Below are 17,504 nucleotides of genomic sequence, written 5' to 3' on the forward strand. Positions count from 1 at the left end.
GCTGATAAACCCACTGAGAGGGACAGTGAACGAAGAGGAGGAAGAGGCAGGAGGAAGGAGGGAAGGGACAGAAAGCGGGAGGGAGCAAAGGAAGACCTGATTCGTAGTGTTTCTGATTGACATGGTGTAAACATGCCCACTGTGGCTGTTTTCAAGCTACCCGTGGTTTCCTGAATATGTAGCAACCGCAGCTGCTGCAAGCCGGATCCAGCACCCCCTTTCCTTCACTGCGTTCTAAAACTGCGGGACATAAACACGGAAGTCAGATACAGATCAGAAGTTATGCTTTTTTACTAATAAAAGCTCAATTAGAGCACGCAGCTTAGGGGTGCAGCCAAATGGACTGTCTTCTCATTTCCCAACTAGACCTTGGGCCAGTCTCCCAGAAAACATTTGGGTTTGCAGAACAGAACACTCCCCCAGAATGGCAGCCTCACATAGTCTGGGACAGAAAAGGAAGGACAAAGAACCAAACCTCAGTGTGTAAATTCTTTTGATAGATTGGCCCCACTCCGTTGAGAAATGCAGACAGTGGGGCAAGAGACAGAAGGGCCTGTCCATTGGAGGTTCCCCCGCCCCGACCTGGAAAAATGTCATAGAGTAGGGACCTGAGACCCACCCTTTAGGGCAGTCACAGATGAGTGCATCTTCCATGTGGCAAGTCAGGGAGAAACAAGATCCAGGTGAATTTGTCAGCAGTAGACACTGCAGTACGAGGAGCCAGAGCCCTGGCCGTCCGTGGTCCTGGGTTCGAGGCTAGCCTGCGCCTGCCAGCTGTGTGACCTTGCGTGGGTCTTCACCTCTCTCAGCCTCATTGTCCTCGTTTTTCAAATGGGAATAACAGCAGCGCCCACCTCAAAGGGTGAACGTACCAGAAATAACTGTAGTCAATTGCCTGTCGCCCAGCAAGTACTCAACACACAGTGCTCCTGGGCGTGTAGGAAATCCTCAGGAAGGCCCAGAGAGGAGCCTCCCTTGCCGAGAGGGACCCACAGGGAGCCCAGAAGGGGCTGAGCTCTTGGGAGCATGCGTGAGAGGACAGGAAGGACCAGGCTCCAACGCACGCAGATGAGCCAACCCCGTGGGCATGGGCGAAGGGACTCCTTGTGACTGACGGATGGCACCTCATTCTCTTCCCTGTGCTTTCTGTCTGTCTGTCTGTCTGTCTGTTTTAGCGAGCGCCATCATAGGAATCATATTCATCAAGGAAAAGTGGAAACCTAAAGACTTCCTGAGTAAGTGCACCGATTGGAGCCCCTGTTCCTAATGTTGTGCTGTGCTTTTCCTCATTATAACGCCAGCTCTCGGCAGTTTAGAGGCTGTCTGTTCCCTGCGCCCGGTGTGGGTCTATATTCCACTCTCATCGGGAGAGCTGGGTGTTTCATCAGTGGCTCCCAAACCATTCAAAAATCAGTGTCGATTGAGCACCTGCTGTTGGGATTTTAGGAAGCCAGAGGAAAGGCACCCTTCGTTCCCTCCCTGCGTTCTAAAGCAGCGGGACGTAAACACGGAGGGCAGACACCGGAGATCAGCTGGTGCGCTTTATCACCAACAAACGCTAAATCGGAGCACGCAGCGTAGGGGTGCCGCCAAATGGACAACTAGACCCTGGGCCGGTCTCCCAAGAAGGCATTTGGGTTTGCAGATCAGAACACCTCCCCAGAGTTACAGCCTCACACAGTCTGGGGCAGAAAAGGAAGGAACAAGAAACCTCAAAACCTGGGGGCATAAATTCTTTTGATAGATTGGCCCCACTCAGTTGAGAAATGCAGACAATGGGGCAAGAGACTGAAGTGTCTGACCAGTGGCATTCTCCCCACATGGAAACCCGGGGAGTGGGGAAGACGTGTTCCCCTAAGACACCTACTAAGTGCCACACTCTGTTGCAGGGGCCAGGGATACAGCAGTAGGACAGACAGGGTTCCTGTGTGGATGGAGATTACAGTTGTGTGTGTGTGTGTGTGTGTGTGTGTGTGTGTGTGTTGGTGGGGAGGGCATACAATAAACAAGTGAACAACTAAATAAACAAAATATTTCTAAATCTCAGTGAGTGCTTCAGAGCCACACCAGCCAACCCCATCAAGCCCTTTTTTGTATGCATGCTACACCTCATTAAAAAAAAATAAGATCATCTCTTTTTTAAATAAAGAAAACCCAACAGTGTAAACTATACCAGGTCAGCTGTGCTGCCCCAGAAGCACACCCTGGCCGGGGCCTGTGCCTGCTGTGAGCCCTTGACAGCCTCCCTTTCCTTCCCCGCAGGGCGCTACGTCTTGTCCTTTGTCGGCTGCGGTTTGGCCATTGTGGGCACCTACTTGCTGGTGACATTCGCACCCAACAGCCACGAGAAGATGACGGGCGAGAACATCACCAGGCACCTCGTGAGCTGGCCTTTTCTCTTGTACATGGTAAGAGAAGCCTGGTCCTTCCACCTGAGACACTGGGAGGGGGGATCACGTCTTAGAAACCAGAAGCCTGAGGGCCCAGCATTAGGGTGTTCGTGTGAATTGTGACGTATTCCACAGCACTGAAGAGGGTACACAGTCCATGGGGAGATGCTTTCTCCGCTGAGGTCCTGGGGAATGTTTAAAACTGCATGTGGAGTGTGGTAACTTTATTCTTCAGAGGTATATGTGGGTGTGCACACCTAATCTATATATGTAAAAGCCTAAGCGACTGTCCTATCGTTCAACCGTCCAACCGGTAGCTATGATGCGCACTGATCACCAGGGGGCAGACGCTCAACGCAGGAGCTGTCAATCTGCGGTGACTTGGCAGCTGTGGTTCTTGGGTGACACACCTGGAACCAGAGAGGAGGGAGCCCGATTCCGGGGTGTGTCACCCGAGAACTGCCCTCTTGCAATCTGGGACCCCTCAGAGGATGTCGGAGAGCCGGTTTCGGCCCAATCCCCGCAGGCCAGGCCGAGGGACCCCACTGGTGCACGAATCCGTGCACTGGGCCTCTAGTGTATCTATAAAAGACTAGATGCAAAAACAAGTTCCATCAGTAGTTGTCTTGAGGAGATAGAATTATGACTGAGTTTTAAATTGTCTTCATCTTTATGTATCATCCAGAATTTCTACAGGGAGCATTTCACACTTTTATGGTAAGAAGAAAAGTTAAAAATGTTAACAATTGTAACATGTTATTTACTTATTTTTGCCCAGTATCACTGGGCAGCTGGTAGAAGCTGATAGAAACACGGCAGACACTGAAAACGTTGTCTCCTGAACGCCCAGCCAGAGCTCAGTCCTCTCTCGGCCCAGTTACATCCCGTGTTAGGTCTGCAAATAAACTAGCCAAAGAAAACATTCAAGGTGTTTGCCAAAGCTGCTGGTGTGTTCCTGCCCCCGGCCTGGCACTGTGTGTCATCTCAGGTTCTCTCAACAGCCCTGCAAAGTAAGTGTTTTTCTCTCCGTTTTCTGGATGAGAAAACCGGAGCTCAGGGAGGGTAGCTGACTTGCTCTGAGTCCCATGAGAGCGCAGCTGGACTCAAAGCCAGGCCTGCCTGGCCTCGGTGCCACCGTCCTTCACCATGGCTGCCAACGCCAGTGTTGACTGTGCCCTCCTGAGGGGGGCAGCCTGGGACCGCTCCGGAGGTCTCCGCGCACCCCTTTTCCTCAGCTTTTCCACAGGACAGAAGAAAGATGTCCCCAAGACGGGGGCTGTGTCACTTCCCTGCGGGCCAGCCCAGCAGTTAGTTCCCTGCAGGACAGAGCCGAAGACCACCTGTGTAGGAAAAAGTTTACCCTCAACACAGGCTCGAATCCATTTATACTCAAGTAATTAAATTGACACCATAACTCTATGAAGTAGCATTATGCCCCAATCTTGTAAGTGGCGGAGCCAGGATTTGAACCTGGACAGTCTAGCTCACAGTCTGGCTCCAGGGCCCACGTGCTATACCGCTAGGCTATGCTGCCCGAGGCGAGGAGGCCACAATGCCTGGCGGTGTGGCCTCGGCCCAGTCACTGAACCGGAAGCCCTGTCTCCTTCTCTAAACGGGCGGAGTCGCTGGCCCTGGGCTGCTTGTTGGGAGAGGATCACGATGCTCAGGGACAGACGGTTCAGCTGATCTTCTTTCCTTGTGACCGAGACAGCGCTGCCAGCTAGAGAGAGGCAGCCAAATCAAATCAATAAATATTTCTGAGAGTCTGTGAGGTGCCAGACACTGTGGGTTAAAAAACAATACATGAGACATGCCCACAGAACTCCTGGTGTGCCCAGGGGCACCGACTCATGCACAGCCATCTCACGAGAGAACGCCACGTGCCGTTCCAGCTTGCATCTAGGCTTCGGGAAGAACGGCCGAAAAATGGGCCCCCCTGCGTGCACGCACAGTGGCTGGGAATGCTCAATAGCTCTCTCCATCTGCCTGCTGGGCTGATCTGCAGCCATTATAGCTAATTATGACAACTTCATAAAACATGAACGTTGTTGATGGTAACCAAAAGCAGCCCAGTACAAAACTGTGCGTTGACTGTGATGACACGTAGGTAAAATATGTATTCACTGTGACAGAAACAGGAAGAAACAGGAAAATGAGAACAGCTGTGTTTTGCGGTCTCTCATTATGAGGAATTTTCTAAAATCTTTTCTCTTCAAAATGCCCATTAATGTATCTGCATCGGTTTTTATAATAAATAAACTCTGGTAGGAGGTTGGGGTAGGCAGATGGAGCCGAGCCGTTGTCGGATTGTTCTGCTTTCGTTTTGCCGGGGCCGGGGCTGGCTTTGCTTCTTGGGGAACTATTTATTGCCCAATGGCCGAGCCTGTGAGGAGTAGGAAGGACCAGTTGTTAATCCAAGATGGGGGAACTTGTCAAGCTTCAGATTTGCCATTGTCTCATAGTGAGAGTCCACTAAAAGCCAGACATTGTGGCCTCCTGGCCTCGGGGAGTGTAGCCTAGCAGTACAGCACGTGGGCCCTGGAGCCAGACTGTGAGCTAGACTGTCCAGGTTCAAATCCCGGCTCTGCCATTTACAAGCTTGGGGGTGGGACCTTACCATAATTCTATGAAGTAGAATGATGGTGTCAATTTACTTACTTGAGTATAAATAAAATGGTGAGAGTGGTCTCTGGCTTATGTCTGTGTTCATTAAGGGAGCCTGCGATAGTACCATGTAAGGTAAGAATTACCATCCCTGTTTCACAGAGGAGGGAACTGAGGTGTAGAGAAGTGACTTGCCCAAGGTCACACCGCCAGTTCAGAAGCAGATCCCAGGTCAAACCGGGGCCTCCCTGACTCATGTCCTCTTCTTTCTTTTCTTTTCTTTTAAAATATAGCCCTAACCGGTTTGGCTCAGCGGATAGAGCAGCGGCCTGTGGACTGAAGGTCCCAGGTTGGATTCCGGTCAAGGGCATGTACCTGGGTAGTGGGCACATCCCCAGTAGGGGGCGTGCAAGAGGCAGCTGAATTGATGTTTCTCATCAATGTTTCTAACTCTGTATCCCTCTCCCTCTCCCTTCCTCTCTGTAAAAAATCAATAAAATATATATTTTTAAAAATATATGTTTATTGATTTCAGAGAGGAAGGGAGAGGGAGAGGGATAGAAACAAAAGTGATGAGAGAGCATCGTTGTTTGGCTGCCTCCTGCACACTCCCTACTGGGGATCGAGCTGGCAACCGGGGCATGTGCCCTGACATCCTGGTTCATAGGTCAATGTTCAAACACAGCCACGCTGGCTGGGCTAGTGTCCTCTTCTTTCTACCCTACTGAGCCGCACACATTGGAGGCTTGTCTAGGAGACCAGGGGCGTATATACTTGTCTACTGCACCAGAGAGCTCTTCTCCGTGAGCAAGCATCCCCCTTTGACCGACCCCCAGTTTTAGTGGGGTGACCCATGTAGCAGCAAAGTGGGCGGAGACCGTCTCAGCCTGATGACTCTTGCCCATCCAAGACAGGGAGGCTGTGGGGCCAGCCCCTCACCCTCCAAGCTCAGCCATGAAGCAAACTCCTCAGTGTCGTCCAGGGATTCGAGAGTCACTCAGCGTCCCCGCCTTCCCCACAGGATCCCGTCAGCCGTTCGGGGAATGCTGGGTGTTTCAATGCCCTTTCAACCCTGAGGGTCTGTGACTCATGAACTCAGCAGCATAACCCCCAGCCCAGCCCCCCAGGGCCTCCTGGTCTTGCCCGTCCCCTTGGCCCCCGCTGACCCCCTCTTGCTTTTTTCCATAGCTGGTGGAGATCATTTTGTTCTGCTTGCTGCTGTACTTCTACAAGGAGAAGAACGTCAACAACATCGTGGTGATTCTGCTCTTGGTGGCGTTACTTGGTGAGTGGGGGTCTGGGCATTGAGTTTTGCAGTCACCGAGGAGTGCCAGGAGGTCCCTGCTGGCCGGAGGCAGTTCCCGTGCGTTCCATCACATCGCTGGCTGCGTCCCAAGTTCTTGTTCAGGTACCGAGGCTCCTAAGTGCCCAGGATGGTGCTGGAAACTGGCTACAGTGCTGCTCAGGACAGACCAGCCCTGCGGTGCCTCCATCCTGAAGAGGAAATGGCAGTAAACAAGGGGACAAATCCATTTAGGGGTGACAACTGCATGTTATAGAGGAAATGCGTGGATGGTCTTTCTCCGTTGCTGGTGGGAGTGGGGTTCTTGGGGTTCCGCTGGAATGAGCATTTCTGAAGTACTCCCCTCCCGCCCCCGCTCCCCAGGAGGATGAGATGTGGTAGAAAGCTTTGTTTGCGTGGAATTGCATCCCTTGGTTCCTGAAGTCCCACTTCCCTTCATCCGGTCCTGGAAGATGTGCAGCTGGGCTTCAGCAGAGCCAGACACAGAGCCAGGGTCCCGAGCTTCCGTTCTGAGCTGGGTCCGTTCAGCACCAGGCTGGTTGCAGTCCCTCAGTCCCATTGTGTGGGGTCGGCATGGCTGTGACCTTGGGGGCGAATGCAGGAGCGTGAGACCCCCCTCAGCCCAGGAGTCAAGCGCACAAGAGCACGAACTCCTTTGTTTAGGAGCTTGAGTATCTCAAATCTTCCCACACTTGCAGTGGCCCCGCCTCCTCTGGCCAGTGACCTGTTCCCGGGTGTGGCTGACAGACAAGCACCTTCCCTGTGTCACCCAGCCTTTCCTGGGCGTGTGTCCATTCTCGCCCTGTCCAGGCCCTTCTCCCGGTGGTCGGCGGCGAATGGACCTGGGCAGCGTTCACCTGCCGCTTCCTGGCCAGGCTGCACAAATGAAGGCCTGTAGTATTTGGTCTTCCCTTTGCTCCTTTCCTGTTAATTAATAACTGGGTTCCTTACTCCAGTACCAGAAAACAAGCGTCAGTAGGGTTGGGAGGTTACTGCACAGAGGTCAGAGGTGGGCCAGGTTTCAACCACTGAGTCCTGAAGGGGCCACGAAAAACCACTCGGAGCTTAGGAAGTACTTGTGGGTTCAAAGGCAAGAACTGATTTTGCTCTTTTTTTCCTTTCCTCTTAGAGCAGTGGTTCTCAACCTTCCTAATGCTACGACCCTTTAATAAAGTTCTAAAATTATTTTCGCTGCTACTTCATAACTGTAATTTTGCTACCGTTATGAATCGTAATGTAAATATCTGATATGCAGGATGTATTTTCATTGTTACAAATTGAACATAGTTAAAGCATAGTGATTAATCACAAAAACAATATGTAAATATATATGTGTTTTCCGATGGTTTTAGGCGACCCCTGTGAAAGGGTCGTTCGACCCCCAAAGGGGTTGCAACCCACAGGTTGAGAACCGCTATCTTAGAGGGACGGGTGCCATGGGGGAAGTGGTTCCTACATCAGCTCGGGGCAGGCGCTAACCCGCACAGTGTGTGGTCACTCACTGGAGCTTTGGTAAATACCTGTGCTTCCCGGGGAAGTGGGGGGTGAGGGAACCCTGCTGCTCCTGCCCGTCACTCTCCCTGATGAAGCCACACTGTCCTCTGACACTGGGCGTAAGAGAACACCCAGATCTGGGGGGCAGGGGGGCGACTCAGTGAGACAAGCGCAAGTGCCCACACCTGTTGTTTCGCTTCTGTCTTTCCCATGACAGGCCCCCACTCCAGGGACACACAGAAGTGCCACCGCAAGACAGGGTTGATTATTTTGATTTTTCTAAAAACAGTTTTATTGAGATATAATGCACATACCATGAAGTTCACTGGTTTAAAGTACACGATTCAGTGGTTTTTCTAGTGTATTCACAGAGTTATGCAACTGTTGTAATCACATTTCAAGCCTTTTTCAAACATTTCCCGAAGATACCCTGACCCACTAGCGTCAGTCCCATTCCCTCCTCCTCCTCCCAGCCCCTGGCTGACCTCTGGCTCCCCTTCTGTCTACGCACTTGGCTTTCTGGGTGAACCATAGAAATGGAGTCATACACTGTGCAGCTTTTCGTGACTGGCTTCTTTCACTGAGCGTGATGTGTTAGGGGTCCATCCGTGTTATAACGTGTGTCGGTGGTCCATCTCTTGAGGACTTTGTTTTAAACGTGGATCGGAAGGTCGTGGCCCCAGAAAGTTTTCTCCTGCTGAGTAGGAAGCCCAGAAGGTCCCGAGGCCCGTCGGCCACTCTCCTCTGTCCCCTTCTCCCCCACAAGGGCAGCCTGGTGAAGGCTGTCATAACTGGCTGGGGTGTTTGAAAACCAGTCTGTGGACCGAGGGGCCCAGAAGCCGCGTGTGCGATGGGCAGGAGAAGGCAGGATGAGCAGAAGCTGAGGCAGCTAGGAAGGCAGAGCATCTCGGCCAGAATAAGGGGCTCCATTTGCACCCTAGTTGGGGGAGGTTTCTTTTACCTCCTGCTTTTGCTGGGGGACCTGACAGGTTCAGCTTAGGAGTCATTTCTGCACCAGCAATGGTCTCCGTGATGAGGTGAGCGAGGGGGTCCCCCAGGGCTGGGAGAAGAACATATTAGAATGTATCCTTATCTCCACCTTTTCAGTGGTATTTCCTGCACATGTTTCATAATGTACACGCGTATAAGCGTTTCATAATGTACATACATACTCACACAGTGTTGCGTGACTATCGTTGTAGAATAATAAACACATGTATATTGGAAAAGCATGTGCATACACATTGAGGGTACGGTTTTGAAACACTGGGGGACCTTTGTCCAAAGACATGTTTTTAAAAAGAACTCTTTACACATGACATGTTTTTCTTGTGGTTGCCATGAGGATGATACTCAGAAGAAGTTCACATAGCCCGGCCGGTGTGGCTCAGTGGTTGAGCATCGACCTACGAACCTAGAGGTCACAGTTCGATTCCTGGTCAGTGCACATGCCCAGGTTGTGGGCTCGATCCCCAGCAGGGGGCATCCAGGAAGCAGCCGATCAATGTTTCTCTATATTGAGAGAGAAAAAAAGAGAGTTCATTTATCCATTCAAAGATGGTTCGGGCCTCCCACTGTGTTCCAGACACAGAGACCTGAACTCATTGCTCTTCGGGGTGTAGAAGCGACGCTTGGAAATACTTGTCAAGGCTTTACAGTGGGGCCTCGACTTACGAGTTTAATTCGTTCCGTGACGGAGCTCGTAACTCAAATTACTCGTATGTCAAATCAAAAAGTGAACGAGTGAGACACGTGATGCTGGGCTGATGTTGTGGCGTTCACTGTGACGTTCGCTGCGCCAACTAGCGGTGGGGTATCCGAAGCTGGCTCGTAACCCGAAGTTTAGCTCGAAACTCAAAGCAAAAAATCGGCTGAGAGAGACGGCTCGTATCTCGAAAAACTCGTTAGTCGGGACACTCGTAAGTCAAGGCCCCACTGTACTTTCCTCGCTTCTTTGATGTAACAGCACAGACAGCAGGCAGCTCCCGGGAGAGGTCACCGCGATCCGGGACAGACAGCGTCTTCTCGCCACGGGAATCCCTGGGTTGGCCGTGCCCGGTTCCCTCCATCCTTTTCACAAGCCCTTTGGGGTTACAAACTGACTGTCAGGGTCTGCCCCCTCCGTGTTCCTGAGGCCCCAACAGGCCTGTGCTCCCCCTGCAGGCTCCATGACGGTGGTGACGGTGAAGGCCGTGGCCGGGATGCTCGTCTTGTCCATCCAGGGGAACCTGCAGCTCGACTACCCCATCTTCTACGTGATGTTCGTGTGCATGGTGGCCACGGCCATCTATCAAGCCGCGTGAGTTGCGTGTTCTTTTCCTCTGTGGATCTTCCATTTTCTGGGCCTCACTACATTGTTTCTGAAGCCGCGGGGAAGGCAGAGCATTCTGATGCAGCCTCCGCCAGGGCTTCGCACCCGCTGTGGGGAGAGCGGGGGCTGCTAATTCGCTGAGCTGTCCTGTGGACGGGGCTCTGTGGCTTAAAAGACAAAGCCTGGAGTGGATGTGTAGGGCCCTCTGCCTCAAACTGTGAGAAACGCATGCTCCCAGGCAGGCGTCCGTGTCAGGGACTCGGGCTGTGCCGTGCCCGCGAGGCACCCATTTTTCCGCCAGGTGAACAACATGAGGTTGTCATTTCCTGTCCTCAGGAAATCGCCCCCAAAGCTTCCCAAGTGGAAGAGCGAGGTGGTTGCTTCCCTCCCTAAGCACAAGAATTAAGTCAAAAGCATCCGGGCTGAGGGCAGCCTGGGCCTTGTTTACATCTGAGCCTGGTGCCCCGCGTGGGCCTGGCAGGAAGCTGACCATGCTGTGTGGGCAGGAGGGTGAGCTGTGTGGGTTTCAGTGTGACGCGTGAGGCTGCTTCTCCAGCGGCCTGGCTCCCTGTCCACCGGCGTGGCCTCGAGGGATTGTGGGAGTGACTAATGTCCAGGGCAAGCCAGCTCTACTCTCACTGATTCCACGTGAATTCATTTCATCCCACAACACCCCATTCCGGCAGATGATACCGTCAAGGCCGAGGTTAAAAGGCCAGGAAGTGGTGGAGCTGAGGTTTGAACCCAGGCACCCTGCTCCCAGCCCACAGCCCTTACCCCTCAGCTTCCCTAAGACGCAGATTCTTTGTCTGCAAATGAAAGTAACAATCCCTCCCTGAGAGAATCACAGGAAGCTCTCACCACCAAGGATAACGTCCCTTACGTATCAGCTCTGATGGTCAGTCTTCCTATTCCTATGTCCATTGTTTCTGTTCTTCGTCCAACTGCAACGAGTCTGGTCCTCACCGCTGAGGCCCTGCCAAGTGCCGGCTCTGTGCCCAGCGCTCCTGGGGTCACAAGGACGGATCGGATGCCCCGCCCACCTCTGGGAGCTTCTCACTCACCCAGTCAGCCACATGCACTGAGGGCCTACTGTGTGCGAGGCCTGTGCAGGCCCTTACACACACACAGACAAGGAGCAACAGCCACTGTCCTCCAATTCGCTGGGGGCAGCCCGGTAAACAGGATGACTGTCGAGTGGGAAGTATGTTATGGTGTAAGCAGATAAATAACTAAAATAGTACACAGAGAACAGGCAAAGACTATATCCTAAAACAATGGCAGTTTTATCCTAGACAGACAGATTAGGAATAATTCCAATTTCCCCTCTTTTTCCTATAAACAGTGGTTAGCAAAAGTAGGTTTACAGTTGTGTGTATGGAAAAAAAGACATGTAGGTTATGATTATAATATAAGAATAAACTGTCCCATACTCACAGTGATAAGCCTACCTTTGCCCACCCCTGTATATTACAGTGATCACATTAGTTTTTAATTAAGAAGAAAATTTGTTTAAAAAAAATAGGTAACAAGACAGAATGTCACAAGTGAATGGAGTTTCTTAGAGTGTTCACGCCACCAGGAATGGTTCTTGTTAGCGGGGTGGGGGCTCGGGGGCCCAGACGTGAGGGGAAGGGCATTTCCAATAACAAGAACCATGTGGTCGAAGGTGTGAGCCGGGGAAGGCACAGCCCTCTTGGGGGACGGGGCTGGGCCTCCGGTTATGAATCTGGGAGGAAGAGGAGCAAAGCAGCGGCCTCAGACCTAGAGACACACAGACGGCTTCTTTACGAGCCCAGGGATGCATCATCTTCATATTTCAAACCACGGCTGCTGCCACCAGCTTTCACCCAGCTTTTCTGACACCCCCACAGCCCACTGACCAGAGTGCTTTTGTATCGCAGGTTTTTAAGTCAAGCCTCACAGATGTACGACTCCTCTTTGATTGCTAGCGTGGGCTACATTCTCTCCACAACCATCGCCATCACAGCCGGTAAGTGTTGCCAGTTGCTAGGTTTCTGTCTCCTACCTTAGCAGCAGGGATAGTACCCCAGTGTGGAGGGAGGCGGATCCTCCTTGGTCCGAAGGCCAATTCCATTGACTCATTCTGCCCACGGAAAAAGTGTAGGATTTAACCCTGGCTGGGTGGCTCAGTTGGTTGGAGCATTGTCCCATACACAAAAGGTTGCAGGTTCAATTCCTGGTCAGGGCACATACCTAGATTGTGGGTTCAATTCCCCATCAGAGTGAGTAGAGAGGCAACCATCCATGTTTGTTTCTCTCTCTCTCTCTCTCTCTTCCTTCCTCTCTCCCTAAAATCAATAAAAGCATATCCTCTGGTGAGATTTTAAAAAAGAAGAAGAAGAAAATACAGGATTTAGAGCCAGAAAGACCTGGGTTTGCATCCCAGCATAGACGCAGAGCTGTGTGGCTCTGGAAAAAATCACTTAACCTCTCTGTGCCTAAGTTCTACATTCATAAAATAGAAGTAACAACACTTACCTCCTGAAATTGAAATATGTACAATCCAAACGCCCCCTATTTTGTAGAGTTTATGCAAGGCTTCTTTAACAATTTTTGCCATCATCTGCTAGCGCCACAGCCTCCATTGGACGAGAAACCACAAATTTCTTCTATATAAATTTTGGAGATTGTGAATATATGAAGCATCTGCAACATAATAGGAACTCAATCAACGACGATGTTGAGATGATGATGACTATATTCTTCTTTTCTTCTACTCTACCCCTAATTTTTTTTTTTTTTCCCTGTGGTGGCTTTAGAGGCTGCAAGCATGTTAGAGTTTTTTTGTTTTTGTTTTTAATCCTCACCCAAGGAAGTGTTTTTATTAATTTTAGAGAGAGAGGATGGGGAGGGGGAGAGAGAAACATCGATCGGTTGCCTCCTGTATGCACCCCAACCAGGATATAACCTGCAACCTAGGTATATGCCCTGACCAAGAATTGAACCTGCAATCTTTTGGTACATGAGACAATGCTCCAACCAACGGGGTCACACTGGCCAGGGCAGAGTTTGTTTGTTTTTAAGTGGCAATAGCACCTAAAATCTTCAGAGTTAGCCCTGACCGGTTTGGCTCAGTGGATAGAGCGTCGGCCTGTGGACTGAAGAGTCCTAGGTTCGATTCCAGTCAAGGGCATGCACCTTGGTTGTGGGCACATTCCCAGTAGGGGGTGTGCAGAAGGCAGCTGATCGATGTTTCTCATCGATGTTTCTAACTCTCTATCCCTCTCTTCCTCTCTGTAAAAAAAAATCAATAAAATATATTTTTAGAAAAATCAATAAAATACATTTTTAAAAAATAATAAAATCTTCAGAGTTAAAAAAGGCCAGTCAGAACCAATGTGGCCCGGCTGGTGTGGCTCAGTGATTGAGCATTGACCTATGAACCAAGAGTTCATTGGTTTGATTTCCAGTCAGGGCACATGCCCGGGTTGTGGGCTCAATCCCCAGTGTGGGGCATGCAGGAGGCAGCTGATCAATGATCCTCTCTCATTGTTGATGTTTCTATCTCTCCTTCTCCCTTCCTCTCTGAAATCAATAAAAAAAAATTTTTATAAATATGTTTAAAACAAACAAAAAAAAAAGATGGGGAAGAGGAGCACGTGAAAACTGGTAAATACGGTCAGTAGCTTAGTTCCTAGATCCTGGTGTTGTTTCGTTGGGGGGAGCTGGAGGGAGGGTACAAGGAAACCTTGTACTATTTTTGTGGGTCTAGTATTGTCTCAAAATACAAAGTTAAAAAATGATGGAGATAAGAGGGGCACAGAAAGGGGAAGAAGAAGACAATCTGTTCCCTGGAGTGGCTTTGATTCGGTTCTCCTAATATCTTACCAGGTTCGGTCATCATTTTTTTTGATCGCTTTTGTTTCCTACAGGGAAGAGAGCTTAGCCCAGTGGTTCTCAACCTTCCTCATGCTGCCACCCTTTAATACAGTTCCTCATGTTGTGGTGACCCCCAACCATAGAATTATTTTCGTTGCTACTTCATAACTGTAATTTTGCTACTGTTAGGAATCGTAATGTAAATATCTGATATGCAGGATGTATTTTCATTGTTACAAATTGAACCTAATTAAAGCATAGTGATTAATCACAAAAACAATATGTAATTATATATGTGTTTTCCGATGGTCTTAGGTGACCCCTGTGAAAGGGTCGTTCGACCCCCAAAGGGGTTGCGACCCACAGGTTGAGAACCGCTGGCTTAGCCAAATCCCAGACAGACTGGCAAGTAGGTGATCTGAAAACAGCTCACCCGAATTTTGCATTATTTGCTGCAGGCGCAGTATTTTACCTGGACTTCGTCGGGGAGGACGCGCTGCACATCTGCATGTTTGCACTGGGGTGAGTCCCAGCCTCCTCTCTGGCCCCAGGGCCTTGCATGTACAGTTCCAGGCAGGTCACCTCTCTCCCATTATAGCTTTAGCCCCTCGGGCAATCCCTGAGGGCCGGGCAATCCCTGAGGCCGGGCAATCCCTGAGGCCAGGCAATCCCTGAGGCCGGGCAATCCCTGAGGCCGGGCAATCCCTGAGGCCGGAGCGGCTGGGACTGGGCAATCCCTAAGGCTGGGCAATCCCTGAGGCTGGAGTGGCTGGGACTGGGCTCTCTCCCCAGAGGTGAGCACTTTCCTCCCCGAGGGCTTCATTTCCTCCCCTTTCTTCTCTGTTGGGCTTTCATCTCCTGTCATTTCTAAAAACCACATTTTAACACATGAAAGGCCTGGCAACCTGACCTCAGATCAAAGAAATACATATTGAAGCTACATGAGGCGCCATCATTTTGTGAAAATTAATAGGATTGATAATATTTCACGTTGGCCAGAGGATGAGGAGACTGTGAGAAGCTCTTTAATGTGGGAGAGGACATTTTGGCCGTATTAGTAAAAATTTTAAATGAGCATATTTTTGATGTAGCATTTCATTTCTAATTTATTTTGGAAAAATAATTGAAATGGGACACAAAAACACATTAATTTTAAAATCAATGATATAAGCAAATAATTGGAAGCAACCTAAATGCCCAGCAGTAGAAACAGATTAAATTATAATATATTCATGTAATAAGGTACCACGGTGCCATTTTGAAAAATTGAGGTCAGTCTATAGGTACTGACATAGTACCATGTCTAGGATACATCAGATGAAAAAAGTTACTTTTTTTTTTTAATGTATAGTCTAGTCCAGTGATGGCGAACCTTTTGAGCTCGGCGTGTCAGCATTTTGAAAAACTCTAACTTAACTCTGGTGCCGTGTCACATATAGAAATTTTTTGATATTTGCAACCATATTAAAACAAAGATTTATATTTTTGATATTTATTTTATATATTTAAATGCCATTTAACAAAGAAAAATGAACCAAAAAAATGAGGTCGCGTGTACCTCTGACATGCGTGTCATAGGTTCGCCATCACTGGTCTAGTCTAAGATCCCACAGTTCCACCTCTAGATATGTTCCTTAAAGAAATTAGTACATATATTGACAAAAAAATGACTTATACATGAATATTTACAATAGCTTTATTCATAATATGCTCAAATTGGATATAATCCAAGTGTCTGTCAATAGGAGAGTAGAAAACAAATTGTAGTATATTCAGATAATGGGTGCAACACAACAATCTTATCTAATAAAAGAGTAATATGCAAATTAACCATCACTCTGACACAAAGATGGTGGTGCCCAGTCCTCTCAGCCCCACTGGAGTCCTCCAGTCCTGGGGAGCGGCCACTGAGAGCAGGGCCTGCTTGGCCATCACCACGGCGACCCGGGAGCGGCCAAGCAGGCCCCACAGACAGCAGAGAACCACGGGGAGCAGGCCTAAGCCGACAGTAGGACATCCCCTGAGAGCTCCTGGATTAGAGAGGGTGCAGGTCGGGCTGAGGGACGCCCCCCTCTGCCCCTCATGCACGAATTTCGTGCACTGGGCCTCTAGTCCTATATAATAAAAGGCTAATATGCAAATTGACCGAACCGCAGAAGGACTGGTCGCTAAAATGGCACTGACCACCAGGGGGCAGACAATGCAGGAGCTGCCTCCTGGAGGTCAGTGCACCAGAAGCTGGGCTCATGGCTGGCGAGAGCAGTGGTGGTGGTGGGGGGGGGGAGCCTCTCCCACCTCCGCAGCAGTGCTAAGGATGCCCACAGGGAGCAGGCCTAAGCCATCAGTCGGATATCCCCTGAGGGCTCCTGGACTGCGAAAGGGCATAGGCCAGGCTGAGCGACCCCGCCCCGCCCCCCCCCCACCCCAGTGCACAAATTTTGTGCACTGGCCTCTAGTTAAAAATAATGAACTAAGACACAGACACACAATAAAGTGGATGAATCTTAAAAACATTTACTGGCTGGAAGAAGCTAGCCATAAAAAGAGTCATACCCACTATGAGGTAGCGTCCCAGAAGTTCATAAACAGGCAGATCGAATGTGTGGTGAGAGAAGTCACAATGGTGGTTTCCTCTGGGAGGGTTGCATGACTTGGGAAGAGGTCAGGGACACTTTCTGGAGTTGGGGGCGGGGGGTGGGGGATGGAAATGCCTTCTCTGCTGACCTGGTGGCGATCACACGTGTGTGCACACAGATTAAATGATGGGCCTCTATACTTAGGGTTTGTGTGCTTTACTGCATGAAAATCATTCCTCCGTTTTTATTTTATATATTTTTAACAAATATGTTTTTCTTGACTTCAGAGAGAAGAAGGGAAAGGGAGAGAGCGATAGAAACATCAGTAATGAGAGAGAATCATTGATCAGTTGCCTCCTGCACGCCCCCTACTGAGGATCAAGCCCACAACCCGGGAATGTGCCTTGACTGGGATCGAACCATGACCTCCTGGTTCATGGGTCGATGCTCAACCACTGAGCCACACCAGCCAGGCCATACCTCCGTTTTTAGAAAGTGTGCTTATTCATCCATGCTTCAGGGAAAAGGAAAAAAACAAAGAATTACTCTGGAAGAATACACACCTGCCTGAGGGAGTGGGACTGGGAGAGTACAAGGACTTCCCAATTTTTACTTTCTCTACTCCAGTATTGATTACACTTAGGCTTTAGGGAACATTTTAAATGAAAACAAATACGTTTAAAGGCAAGGTTCTGAGATCCAGGCTCAGTGGAAGTAAAGGACTGTGAGAGTTTTGCCTGGGCGAGTCTAATTTATCCTGATTAAGGCTTGTGCAGAGTGTAGGGCGCGTGGAGCTATTATTCATCTCACGTCTGCTCCCCGCTGATCTCAGGCCCAGCAGCCTCTCAGGGCTGCTCTGCAGTGAACACCCACCTCCGCAGCCTGCAGCCTGCAGCCTTCTTTCTACCTGTGTTCCATTGCCTGGGTTTGAAAGGATCCCTCCCAGCCTCACACTGGCCTTATTTCTCTTCCTCCCTTATCTC

The 17,504-nt window shown here is 49.9% G+C and overlaps 1 protein-coding gene across 5 annotated transcripts in view; it reads left to right on the forward strand.

Annotated features, from left to right (window-relative positions):
• The window catches only part of NIPAL3 (NIPA like domain containing 3), a 38,563-nt gene that overhangs the window by 13,754 nt on the left and 7,305 nt on the right, over nt 1-17,504 (forward strand). For all 5 annotated transcript variants that reach the window (XM_070404359.1, XM_070404360.1, XM_070404358.1 and 2 more), the window contains 6 exons: nt 1,176-1,235; nt 2,263-2,408; nt 6,183-6,279; nt 9,955-10,090; nt 12,007-12,095; nt 14,404-14,467. In XM_070404359.1, coding sequence (XP_070260460.1) covers nt 1,176-1,235; nt 2,263-2,408; nt 6,183-6,279; nt 9,955-10,090; nt 12,007-12,095; nt 14,404-14,467 — 592 coding nt within the window. The remainder of the gene's footprint in view (nt 1-1,175; nt 1,236-2,262; nt 2,409-6,182; nt 6,280-9,954; nt 10,091-12,006; nt 12,096-14,403; nt 14,468-17,504) is intronic.

The sequence above is a fragment of the Myotis yumanensis genome, unplaced genomic scaffold (genome assembly GCF_028538775.1).
Source record: "Myotis yumanensis isolate MYYU_CA2020_CCGP unplaced genomic scaffold, mMyoYum1.0.hap1 SCAF_2, whole genome shotgun sequence".
Lineage (NCBI taxonomy): Eukaryota > Metazoa > Chordata > Mammalia > Chiroptera > Vespertilionidae > Myotis > Myotis yumanensis.